Source organism: Eptatretus burgeri, chromosome 8 (assembly GCF_056783735.1).
Source record: "Eptatretus burgeri isolate ZD-2024b chromosome 8, Ebu_testis_v1, whole genome shotgun sequence".
NCBI lineage: Eukaryota > Metazoa > Chordata > Myxini > Myxiniformes > Myxinidae > Eptatretus > Eptatretus burgeri.
This window is the reverse complement of record NC_140968.1, coordinates 98,518,262-98,530,324: the sequence shown is the minus strand read 5'-3', so window position 1 is coordinate 98,530,324 and position 12,063 is coordinate 98,518,262. Positions and strand designations below refer to the sequence as shown.

General features: G+C 42.7%; 1 protein-coding gene across 6 annotated transcripts in view; it reads right to left on the bottom strand.

Moving 5' to 3' along the window:
* Window positions 1–12,063, bottom strand: part of VAC14 (VAC14 component of PIKFYVE complex) — a 58,562-nt gene that overhangs the window by 6,495 nt on the left and 40,004 nt on the right. For 5 of the 6 annotated variants that reach the window (XM_085893187.1, XM_085893184.1, XM_085893189.1 and 2 more), the window contains exons 13-15: window positions 6,058–6,142; window positions 430–592; window positions 104–278 (exon numbers count right to left, since the gene is read on the bottom strand). In XM_085893187.1, coding sequence (XP_085749313.1) covers window positions 104–278; window positions 430–592; window positions 6,058–6,142 — 423 coding nt within the window. The remainder of the gene's footprint in view (window positions 1–103; window positions 279–429; window positions 593–6,057; window positions 6,143–12,063) is intronic. The other variant, XM_085893185.1, reaches the window with a different exon arrangement.

Below are 12,063 nucleotides of genomic sequence, written 5' to 3'. Positions count from 1 at the left end.
TGACGTTTGAGATGCTCCCAGCTTTGAAAACTATGCTCTTCATTATGAGTGCAAGTGGAAGGTGATTCGTAAAATAGTGCAAGGGCACGAGACGTTGCAGTACCGGCGTGTGCAGGCGGTTGAGCTGTGAACGTAGTTCAAATAGCTCAGCGGCCGTGAGTAGGATGGCGTTGAGAGACAAGACCATAGAACACGCAAAGCGCAGATCAGACTCTGACTGCAAGATGGTGGAAAACGTGCAGAATATCCCTTCAGCACTCAGTAACAAGCAAAGGTGTCTGGATTGGAGAGAAAGACTGACATTACAGGATAAGTGTATGTCATTCAGATGAGAAAGTTTAACAAAAGGGGAAACAAACAAAAAAAAAATGATTGGGGGGGGGGGTGAGAGGGGAAGGGGCTGATCAGCACTTCCAATGAGCAACTTGCTTGATGATGAAAGCTCCTCGTTTCTGCAGCAACCGTGGATCGGAGCCAAAGCGCTGTAGGAGTCGTACCAAGAAGCGCTGGAAGTAGCTATTGGTGGCCAGAACGAAAGGTGACTGCTCTCCATTTCTTATTGATGAGTTTGATTCACTGCAGTCATTTCCTGCTGCAGAGAAAAAAAAAAATATATATATATATATATATATATATATATAAATATATACAGTATCTCTGTTCCACACTGGATGCAAGACCAACATCCAGCACCATGCATACCAACTAATAACTCACCAAGTTTACCAAATATTTATCTTCTTCTTTCGCGTGCAGTACATGGCTATATGGTCACATCATGCACTGGGGATGTAACAATGCCAGTGATGTGGTGCCCCCTGTAGGTGAGAGCAGGAATTTGTAATTTTTTTTTAATGGTGCTGGCGATGGCTCGTTTATTCTTGACTTGCAGGGGTATCCGGTGTTGCCCAGGCTATTTTGATCAAAATACCTGTGTATGCTCTCAGCATTTTGATCTACACACCTCTGTGAGCAGATATTTTCACATACAGTATGAAGTCCGTTCTCTGTACCTCCCAGAGCCGGTAGGTAACGACTGAACACTCAGCGGTTTGTGTGCTGCTTAAAGTGTCAAACTAAGAGCCCAAGATTGGAGAACAAAGCTCGGATCACACCAAACGGTAAGATCTGCCTTTTAATTTATTTATTAATGAAGCTTTCAAAATATAATTAGGACAGAACTAATGTTAAAAATGGCAAGCAGATCCGTAAATAAGAGTAAATAAGTTAATTCCGAGCACGCCACTTCTGAAAGGTTGCCGACCCCTGGTATAGATGAAGGACACCGAGGGATCTTTAACGTACACATACTCATGGCAGCACCCAGTTCAACGTTCATCCAAGAGCCGGAGCACACATCCATACTTCGCCGGGTCGGGTTTCGAACCCCGGTTAAATGGCTCGGAGGTGAATGTGAAAATATCAACGTATAATGTACGCACCTTCATTTATGGACATGAGCTTTCATAAAAGCCTTACCAACCTGAGCGATGAAGAGCTGTATCCCCCAAGCTTTCAAGCAAAATGACAGCCAGAAACTAGTTTCAATGTACAGGTAATTTCCATGAAAAAACACCCCGAAAAACAAACAACAAAAACAACAAAAAACAACAACACCACTTGTGGCAGCAACTTATCCATAATTTCCTTCCCAAAATAAATGAGGTTTTCTCAAAAGATCTTTCCTAACAGCCACATTAATGATGTGTTAGCGAATGAATGCAATAGCGATTATACCATCAGGAGTGTTGGCAATCTACAACGCTGGTGCAATTAAAATCAATTAATTATTTACCTTATCACTCAGCTTCTTCGTCTTCCTCTCCTTCTTTGTGGGGCAAGCCCCACAAACTGCCACGATAAGCTATTAATGCACATTAACATGGCATTTCTTCAAGGAGGAAAACCCCCTTGGGTAGAGGGGATATTATTAATTTGTAATATCATTAATATTAGGCTATTATCATTAGTCCACACTCACGAAGTGAAAAGCAGGGTTAAACAATCGGTCACATACCTGCGTACATCTGCATTTTGTTTTCCCTTTTCTCCAGAACCACTTGTCGAATGGACACAAAATTTTGACCAGAGATGCGACTACTCATGTGGAATGTTTTCAGGATAATTATGACATCATAGGTCACGTGGTGTGGCAGCCACGTTGGAAAACAGGAGAAACGTTGGACCTCTTGCAAATTAGAAACGTTGCAAATTAGGTCGCTACAACCTCTGTTGTGTGACCCTTTGTCCTCCTGTCAAGTTTGGTTGAGATTGGGCAACAACTCAATGCATCGCAATCATAAACACAGACAGACAACAAATTGTAGAGTGTGTATGTGTATGTGTATGCGTGTGTTTATACAGCATATGCTTCCTTCCGCCAAGTCACGTCGTGTCCGATTTCTGGTGCCATGAATGATTAGATTTCTCCAAGCATCCCTCTCCTGCACTGCTTCCTGAAGTTCTGGTGGAGACAGCTTGGTTGTAGCCTTTACCTCATCCATCCAGTACAAACAATATGTGCCTCTTTCTCTTCTTCCCTCAACCATACCCAGCATGGTCGACTTTTCCAATCTTTTGTTTTCTGCACGAATGATGCGTACAACCAATGTATGACAGTTTCTAATGTACATAATTGGTCTAATTTTTTTCAAGCACCGATTTGTTTGTTCTTACAGTCCATGGAATTTTTAACATTTGTCTCCAACACCATATTTTAAAAAATAAAAAAAAACCTCAATCTTCTTCCTTTCTTTCCTTTTCACAATCGTTGACTTGCATCTACACATTGTAACTGGAAATAGCAGAGCATTCGCCAGCCTCCTCTTGGTTCGTATTGTCACATCTTTGTCAATCCTGACATTGTTGTTCTCCCCAATGTTAACAGTCTTAATTTCTCCTCCACATTCTCCACTCACTTCAATCAAACAATTCAGGAAGATGAAACTTTCCACAATTTCCACATGATCATCTCCCAATATGAACACGTCGTGTCATCAGAATTTTAACCACAAATTAATCCGATGACAATGGTATAGTGAAATAATAATAATATTAAGATGGGGGCTGGGAGGATGGCCGAGAGAGACACACCACACACTCCAAGCTATCTAGCTTGGGTTGGAATCCAAGCTGTTAGGGTTAGGGTCAGCTATAAACGGTCACCCTGGTGTTGCACAGGTAAGGTGATTCATCGTTGTACGTGCCATACCTCGGATGGACATTAAACTTGCGTCTGGTCTGCCAGCATTAGTTTGTGGATGTTAAAGATCCCACGGTGTCCTTCATGAAGACTCGGCGAGCTAATGCCGGCACCATGAACAAATTTCAAATTCCTGCACTAACCTTAATCGAACGTCAGGCCTAGCCAGCCAGCTTGTGAAATATTTGGGCCAAGTTTCCCCCAGCTAAACCCACAAGAACGAGGGAATAATTATGGCCGTGAGAATAAAAATAGGACCGCCTGTCCTGAAGCTCACCTGGATCAGGATCAACAGCTACTCAAACCTGCTGCAGACCCCCTCAGGCCCTGAATTTTTTTTAATGCCATGAACAAACTTTTGTTCATCAAGGGTGATGAAGGTTGTGGTCAAGTTTCATTAAAATTCTGTGTGCAGTTCAGAGAAGACAGCAAATACCTATTTTTTTTGGGGGGGGGGAGTCAAAACCCCTCAACCCCCCCCCCATAGACCTCCTTAATGAGCGCAGATTTTGATGTGGTCAATAAACCTTCGTTAACCATCAGATATGAAGGTTGTGGCGAAGTTTCATCAAAATTGTGTTTGGTTCAAGTGATAATGTCTAAAGTGTTTACGGACTGACTGGCTGACTGACTGACACCGACGAACACTGCTCGATCGCATAAGCTCACCTGACTAAAGTCCGGGTCAGCTAATAATAATAATAATAATACTATTAACACACCACCCCACAAGGTGCGCACAAGAACGACTCCTCCCCCGAATCCCATTAGAGAGCAGGTGTTTCCCGTATTATAAAATACATAATTGACATAAAAAGAAAGTATAAAACAACTTAACAACATGCAATACGGTGATGTTGAAATACGAGTGAGAATAATTTGAAATACTTAAAATGTTTCATTTCACTAATTTTAAGTGGCTGTTCAAACCAAAGCAAACAAAACAGAGCGAATGTTGGATGACTTCCATGAAGATGGAAGATTAACTCAAGGAAATTATAAAGGTGAATGAGCAGAACGTACATACACAGCTCGGACCCCGACATTCGTGGTGCCACCATTCGTGGACTCCGCATATTTGTGGTTTGCAAAATGTGACCTGTTTCTACAATCAAGGCCCTGTGCTTCGCATATTCAAGTATTTTTTTTTGTGGGCGCAAAATTTTTTTCCCACTTGCCACAAATAAACAGTTCTAAAACCATCTTCCACGAGCCGTGCATAAACAGAAAGTAGCTCGAACCAACAATGTACATCAGCCACGCATAGAATATCAGGGTCCGACTGTATATATATACACATAAATTCATATTTACCCCCCTCCTCCCCCTCCCCCCAACCATTCTCCCTTTGGCTAGTTATGATATTGTTTTCTCCGCTCTCTCAGCTCTCTGACCCTCCACAACAGTTCTTGGATAAACATGTTCCTCGAGCTCCCCCTCTTCATCTGCCTGCAGGTTGAACTCCCAAAATCCAGGCTTTCCACACATCTCAACTCCTTTGTTACTCTTCACTCCTGTTTATGAAACAATCCTCAGCCTGTGCTCTCAAACTCTTTCCTTTAAGGCTTCAAAAGCAGGTGGTGCACCACCATCTCATGCCAGCCCCCACCCTGACCACAATATTTTCTACCCCCTTAACCTGACCTCACCCAACTCAAGGGTTTGATATGAAGCTTACGGTGTTCATTCTCGTTCTCTCATTCTCCTGGTCCTCATTTCTTGTTCCTTCTTGCCATTGCTCGTGTCCAAATATGGCCCCACCACCCCAATGTTTGTTTGTTTGTTTCCTTTTAACCCCCAGTCACCTCACTTCCACGAGATTCGATCTTGCCTTCGATCAACCAAATCTTCGGTCAACTCCTTCGATCAACCCCATCCCTTCCCACAATGTTTCCTCTGTTCCTCTGAGGCAGTTTCCCAAATCACAACTTGCCTTTGCCTCATGGAAGGTAAATTCAACTAAAGGCATTTTCAGTTCCTTCCACAAAGATCGGAACAAGTGTGTGTCTACCCCTCAGGAGAGCCAGAAAACAACATCTTTCCAATCTCAAGTCTGAACTTTCAAACCTGTCTCCCTCCTCCAAACTCTGGAAGTGTCTGGTGAAGTCAGTTTCTGGTGTATGTTCCCTTGCCTGAAATGGCTGCACAGCTGACATTGCCTGTGAAAAGGCAGAATGCCTCAACTCTGCTTCAAAATCTTGTGTCCCAAACCCATCACTTTCTGTACCCACCTTACACCCAGTCATACCCAGCTGTTCCTGGACTCTGTGTCCTTTCCTCCTGACAAGGTGGAGAGCTTGCTGTCAAACCTCGACTCGGATTCTGCAATCGGTCCAGACGGCATCAGCCCACATGTCCTATAAACCTGCTCTGCTGCTCTTGCTCACCCTTTCTCTGTTCTATTCACCTTCATTTGCTCAAGGTCATCTGCTTGGAAATCAGCAAACATTACTGCTTTACTGTGGACACCCCAGGTGTAGTAAACTTTATCCTACAGGGGGAGGCTAAATAATCATAAAACAACTTTCAAGCAATGGAATAAAATAAAATAAAAACTTTCAGGCAAAATACTTTGTGATAAAATTCCCATTCATTCATATCGTCCTGATCACGTGTTTTCTTTCTTTCATTACTTTACCTGCTGTCTTCTCAACCTGCCAATAAGTGCATTTCAACAATGATTCACAAGACCGTTTGCTCCACTCTAACCTAATCAAACGAAAACCTATCATGGACGCAAAAATGGACGGAGGGACAACCTGAAAACAAATTATACAACATAAAACCTGAACCTGAAAACAAAAACAAAAAAACCCCTGAAAACATGTAGTAATCTGTGCTTGTACTTCAATTACCTGTGACATGTGACTGCACCTCATCCGATTGGCCGGCGGGTGATGATGCAATTTCTGCAAGAACTTCCAAGTCGTTTAGGATGACCTGCAGACGAAGGGAAAAAAGCAATGGAAATCATATTCAATCGGCTCCAGAATAACACAACAGTTGCTAAGCTCCACTGAGCTTTTTGAAGGTTATTTCTGGTGGATTAACAATTATTTTTCTTTCTGTGTAACAATAACTCACTGTTACGGTATGTTAAACAAAGGACAAAATATGTCGAGACAAGATTGAAATGCCAGCATCGCTTCACAAGGTTATGGAAATGTAGGTTTGGAAAGATAAAGGGTTATGAAGATAGTTCACAGATCACTTCCGTGAAGACGAGTTTGTTGAGACCCCCGTGAGAAGCTTGTACATACATTTGATGCAAGTCAAGGAAGTACTGCTATCAGAATCTACAGAATGATCCAGTCCAAATAGTGCCGAGATATTATGAAGTATGTGGATTACAATAAACTTTATTATCTCAGATTTCAATCCTGTCCGGTTCTTCGTTTTTTTTTTTTTGTTACAGGTTCTAAGACTCACTGTAGAGCTGCCACACAGATATCTCACACATGAAACAACACAGGAATGTTAGATGAGACAAACACAGCCACTGAGGCTGGGGGAAGTGCCATTACTTCCAAGGGCATTCTGGGCGCCGCCGACTTTCTCACCGCAGCACTCAGCGGGGCACTTCCTGAGGAATTTCCTCCTCCACATGGATGACAACCTCTGGGGATTGTCCATGCTCTTATCCTTTTAAATGCTGAGCGTCAAGCAAGGAAGCAGCACAAACCATTTTTTTAAACCTTAGGGATGACTCGGCCAGGATTTGAATCACCGACCTCCCAGACTTACACCAAGTCCAACATCGATCCAATTTCAAGCAAGACTCCTCAATCCTCCTCGTCTTGCAGGGCAGGGTATAAAAATGTACATATTGGATAATGAATGAGATTATCAAAGAATGCAGGCCGGTTCGTGTTGTTGCATCCTGAAGTGGGGTGAGCAAGCGCAACTATTGTAATCAATTACGGATGTAGTTTATAAAATGTCCCAAAATTGTCATTTCCAATTGTAATCACAATAATCATCGAAAGAGATAATCAAGATATTCCAAAGCCCGAAGCAACATCAAGCCGCATCATTGTGTGTTCCGCCAACAAAAGTCTGAGTGTACACATCGTCAGCAAAAAATGCAAAGTGACCAACATCCCATCCTTCATCAAACCAATCACAGACTAGGGAAGAATGAACAGATAGTTATTGTGGTGGTTAAGAAGCATCACTGGGCTGAAACCCCGTTGTTTGAAAGGTGGAGCATCTCCTTTACCATTTCAATCATTCTTACAAAAACATAATTGTTATATTTTTAGGCCCTTAAACAGAGTGTACAATGTACATACTAAGCGAACTTACGTTAACAAACAGAAAAACATTTCAATGTTGTATAATCACAGGTGGAGAGAGCAGACGTCACCAAATATCACTTTTGAGCGTCAATTTATACGAATGAATGGAAATGCATTTCCAAAGCCCTATTCATCAAGATGCCCAAAGAGAATTCCCTATAATATTAAATAAGTAAATAAATAAAAAAGGGATGAGAATAATAAAAAATGTTTTCATGGCAGTCTTGAAGGTATCTGAGGAAGGGGATCCCGAGCTGAGACGCATGAAAAGGCAGGTCCACAAAACCAATTTCAATGTGAGTTTTGCAAGTACAAAAACGTAGGTTCAACCGTGTAAAGTTAATGGGTTGGCAGGTTCGAGTACCGACTAGCTTAGCTCATCTACTAAAGCTCTCAAGATCAAAATTGAAAAAAAAATTAATGAATGATAAATAAATCAACCTCAAAAAGAGGGGGGGGGGAGAATCAATACAGGAGGGTGGTGGGAGCAAATACAGAAACCAGAAACAGACAGATATCCCTTTGTGGAGTGCGAGTATTTAAGAAAGCAGCGGCATCATAAATAAAGTGAAGGCGATAAAGAGATTGCAGAGGTAGACGCAGAAGAATTACATTTCAGTGGTCGATTTACACCTGCAGTGAAGCACAAAATCAATGTTACTAAATACTGTTGGGGCTGCCAGGATAGCCAAGGCACGAGAGGAATCACACTCGCTTCTGAGTTATCTACCCTGGGTGCGAGAATCGTGACCGAGCTATAAACTGTCATCCTGGTATTTTACATACAGGGCGATGTGTGTGCGTGTGTGTGTGTGTTTCATCACTGTCCCTCGAAAGGACATCAAGCCGGAGGACCCGTCTGACAGCGTTAGTTGGTGGATGTGAAAGATCTCATAATGTCCTTGTCGAAGAGTAGGTGAGTTATAACGAGCACCCTGAAATAATTACAAATTACTGCTCGAGCATATAATAGCAGTCAACACGTAAATGAAAACAAAACCCAATCATGTGTCTCACCTGTAATTAGAAGGAATAACTAATCACTGGTGAGTCATGTTGAGAGCTATTGACATTGCACATGGTGCACAGGTGCATGCTTGTGAGCCTTGGCTGTGCGACTTTCCAGTGATGAAACTGGTCCAGTGGTCGAGGTGTGTGTAAAATTGGGATTCACTTGTATGTGCTACTTGTGAAAGTCTGTATCTGTCAAACTCAGGTAGAGTTTGAAGCAACAAAAGGGCATTGTGTAGCTTTTCTTGGTTGCTTTACATATACAGTGCCTTCAGAAAGTATTCACACCCCTCAACGTTTGGCACATTTTGTTGTGTTACAGCCTGCATTTAAAATGGATTAAATTAAATTTTTTGTCACCGATCTACACAAAATACATCGTAATGCCAAAGTGAAAACATGTTCTTAGAATTTTTTTTTTTACAAATCAATCAAAAATGAAAAGCTGAAATGTCTTGTGTCAATAAGTATTCAACCCCCTTTGTTATGACACTCCAAATTGAGCTCAGGTGCATCCAATTCCCTTTCATCATCCTTGAGATGTCTCGACAACTTGATCGGAGCCCACCTGTGGTAAATTCAATTGAGTGGACGTGATTTATAAAGAAACACACCTTTATATACAAGGTCCCACAGTTGACAGTGCATGTCAGAACAAAAACTCTACCATGAAGTCCAACGAACTGTCCGTAGAACTCCGAGTTATAATTGTGAGGAGGCATAGATCTGGGGAAGGGTACAAAACAATTTCTAGAGGGCTGAAAGTTCCCAAGAGCACAGAAACCTCCATCATTAGGAAATGGAAAGAATATGGAACTACCCAGACTCTTCCAAGAGTTGGCCGCCTGACCAAACCGAGCAACTGGGCAACAAAGACCTTGGTCAGGGAGGTGACCAAGAACCCAATGACTACTCTGACAGACCAACAAAGTTTCTTGGCTGAGATGGGAGAACCTGCTGGAAGGACAACACTCTCTGCAGCACTTCACAAACCTATGTTGTGTGGGAGAGTGGCCAGCGAGAAGCCACTCCTGTCAAAAAGGCAGATGACAGCACACCTGGAGTTTACAAAAAAGGCACATGAAAGACTGAGAGCATGAGGCAAAATATTCTGTGGTTTGATGAGATGAAAATTGAAATCTTTGGCCTGAATACAAAGTGGTACATCCGGCGGAAACAGAGCACAGCGAATCACCCATCCACTGCGATCCCGACCGTGAAATATGGTGGCGGCAGCATCATGTTATCGGGATACTTTTCAGCGGCAGTGACTGGGAGACTTGTAAGGACAGAAGGAACAATGAGTGTTGTCAAATACAGGCAGATCCTTGAGTAGAACCTGCTTTAGAGTGCAAAAGACCCGAGACTGTGGTGAAGATTTAGGTTCCAACAGGACAATGACCCCAAGCATACAACCAAAGCAACACTGGAATGGTTTCAGAACAAGAACCTGAAAGTCCTTGAGTGGCCCAGCCAAAGCCCAGACTTGAATCCCATTGAGAATCTGTGGAAAGACTTCAAGGTTGCTGATCACTGACGCTCTCCATCCAACTACACAGAGCTTGGAGAAAATCTGCAAGGAAGAATGGGAGAAAATCCACAAATCCAGATGTGCAAAGCTGATTCAGACATACCCAAGAAGACTCGAAGCTGTAATTGCTGCCAAAGGTGCTTCTAACAAAAACATACCTACTGCTTACAATTCAAAACACCTTACTGTACTGGAAAACGTGGGGACAGGAATACTGTACTGTAAATGGTGGAGACTTGCCATATCCTCCCCCACCTGGAGGTGGTGGCACTACACGATACACATTTACATAGAGAATTTGCGTACTTCCCCCTCACTCCCCCAAGACCACTGGCAAAGATAAAAACATGCCTATACATTAATTGGGGTTATGTTGATCCTCTGCAGCAAGTCTGGATGTAATTGGACAAGAAGTGTAGGAGTAGACACCCGACAAACAAACCCACAAACCCACACACCCACACACCAGTCCGTGAAGTCGAGTAAAGATTGACGGCCTTATTTAATTGTCCTTTATCAAAGCTTCATCCTTGGTCAACCTCTTTGTCAGCCCACTTTCCCTTGCTGGGGTCTTAATTCGCCTTTTTTTGCCTGCTCAACAATGCCTTCACTTGGAACAGGCAACAATGGTTTCTTAATGATAAAGGGTTCAAAATTTGTTTTTTCACTTTCCTCACTCACAGTCAAATGCCTCATCATCATCATACCTACAAATCGCTGGATACATCGCAATGCTTATAAACACCTGGAGATGTCAGTGCTCCTGGCTTTCTTTTATTTCCACACCTGCAATAAGCTCCAGAATCTCTCAACCTGAGAGTTGAATTTCAAAATATAAACTGCAGAATTAAACTTATCAGCAGTTCTGACTGCTAAAAAAAAGTGTTCATGTGTCCAAATTGCACATTGTTTTGACACTCCAGGCGACTCCGGTTGGTGTTTAATATGACCGATCGGCGATTGCTAATCGCTTGCACAGCCTGCCGTTCCTTATCAACCCTTTTGTTGGAGTGCTTGCTTGAGTGCTTAAGCCACTTGTCAAGCACTCAACAAGCTGCTTGGATGTTCGTTTGCAAGCCATGGCAATACACGGCAAAAGTACCTGCACTGTCACTGTGCAACGCAATCAAAAATACATCAATCGCTGTACAAAGTTCAGGCCCTACCTGCCTGTGTTGCGCGCTGCAGTATCGTGAGGTGCCAAGCCTACCATTCCTTATCAACAGATGGATGGAAGGACAGAAAGGAGGGAAGGAATGGATGGATGGACCAAACTGATGTTTGCAAGCCGTTGCGAGACAGTCGACGGTGGTGTAAATGACTTTTTAAAATCACAGCTGTTGTTGTTTTTGAAAATAAACTTTAAAATTGACATTCAAGACAATGTTAGGTGATAATGTAAGTACATCAAATATGTAAATAAACGTGTGTTTATCTTCTTCTTCTTAAATATGACAAAAGTATAAAATGCAACCTTCACCTCGGAGCGATCATACTGAACACTGCCCAGAGATGCTCGCATTGTGGAGTACCTTTGAGTTTAGAGTGTATTAGAGGAGAGTTGTTACCAAAACCCAAGCTCACTGCAGATGCTGCAGGGAATGTAATGGCAGACGAAGGACCAGCAGGTGGGGAACTCATTCATTCATTCCTTGCACCATTCATTCATTTGTGTTCACTCTGTGAAATTGGAGTATCGTGTGTTCATGAACAACTATAGAACTTGCTGTGAATCAACTTTCTATTCCATCCATCCATTGCTTCCTCGATCCATCCCTTCCCTTGTCCTTGCTCCCCCCCCCACCCCTCTCTCTCTCTCTCTCTCTCTCTCTCTCTTTCACCCCTTTTCTAACTTGCATGAAGTGATAAGTTCCCACAGGTGGTTGTGATGTAGTTTGGAGGTTGTTATGTTGTGCTGTAGTATTTTGTGTTGTGAGCCTGGAGTGTCAGGGAGTGTGCAGGTTGGGCAAATGGGAACTTTTTTGGTGGTCAGGGCTGCTGCTGGATTTTATTCCACGGTT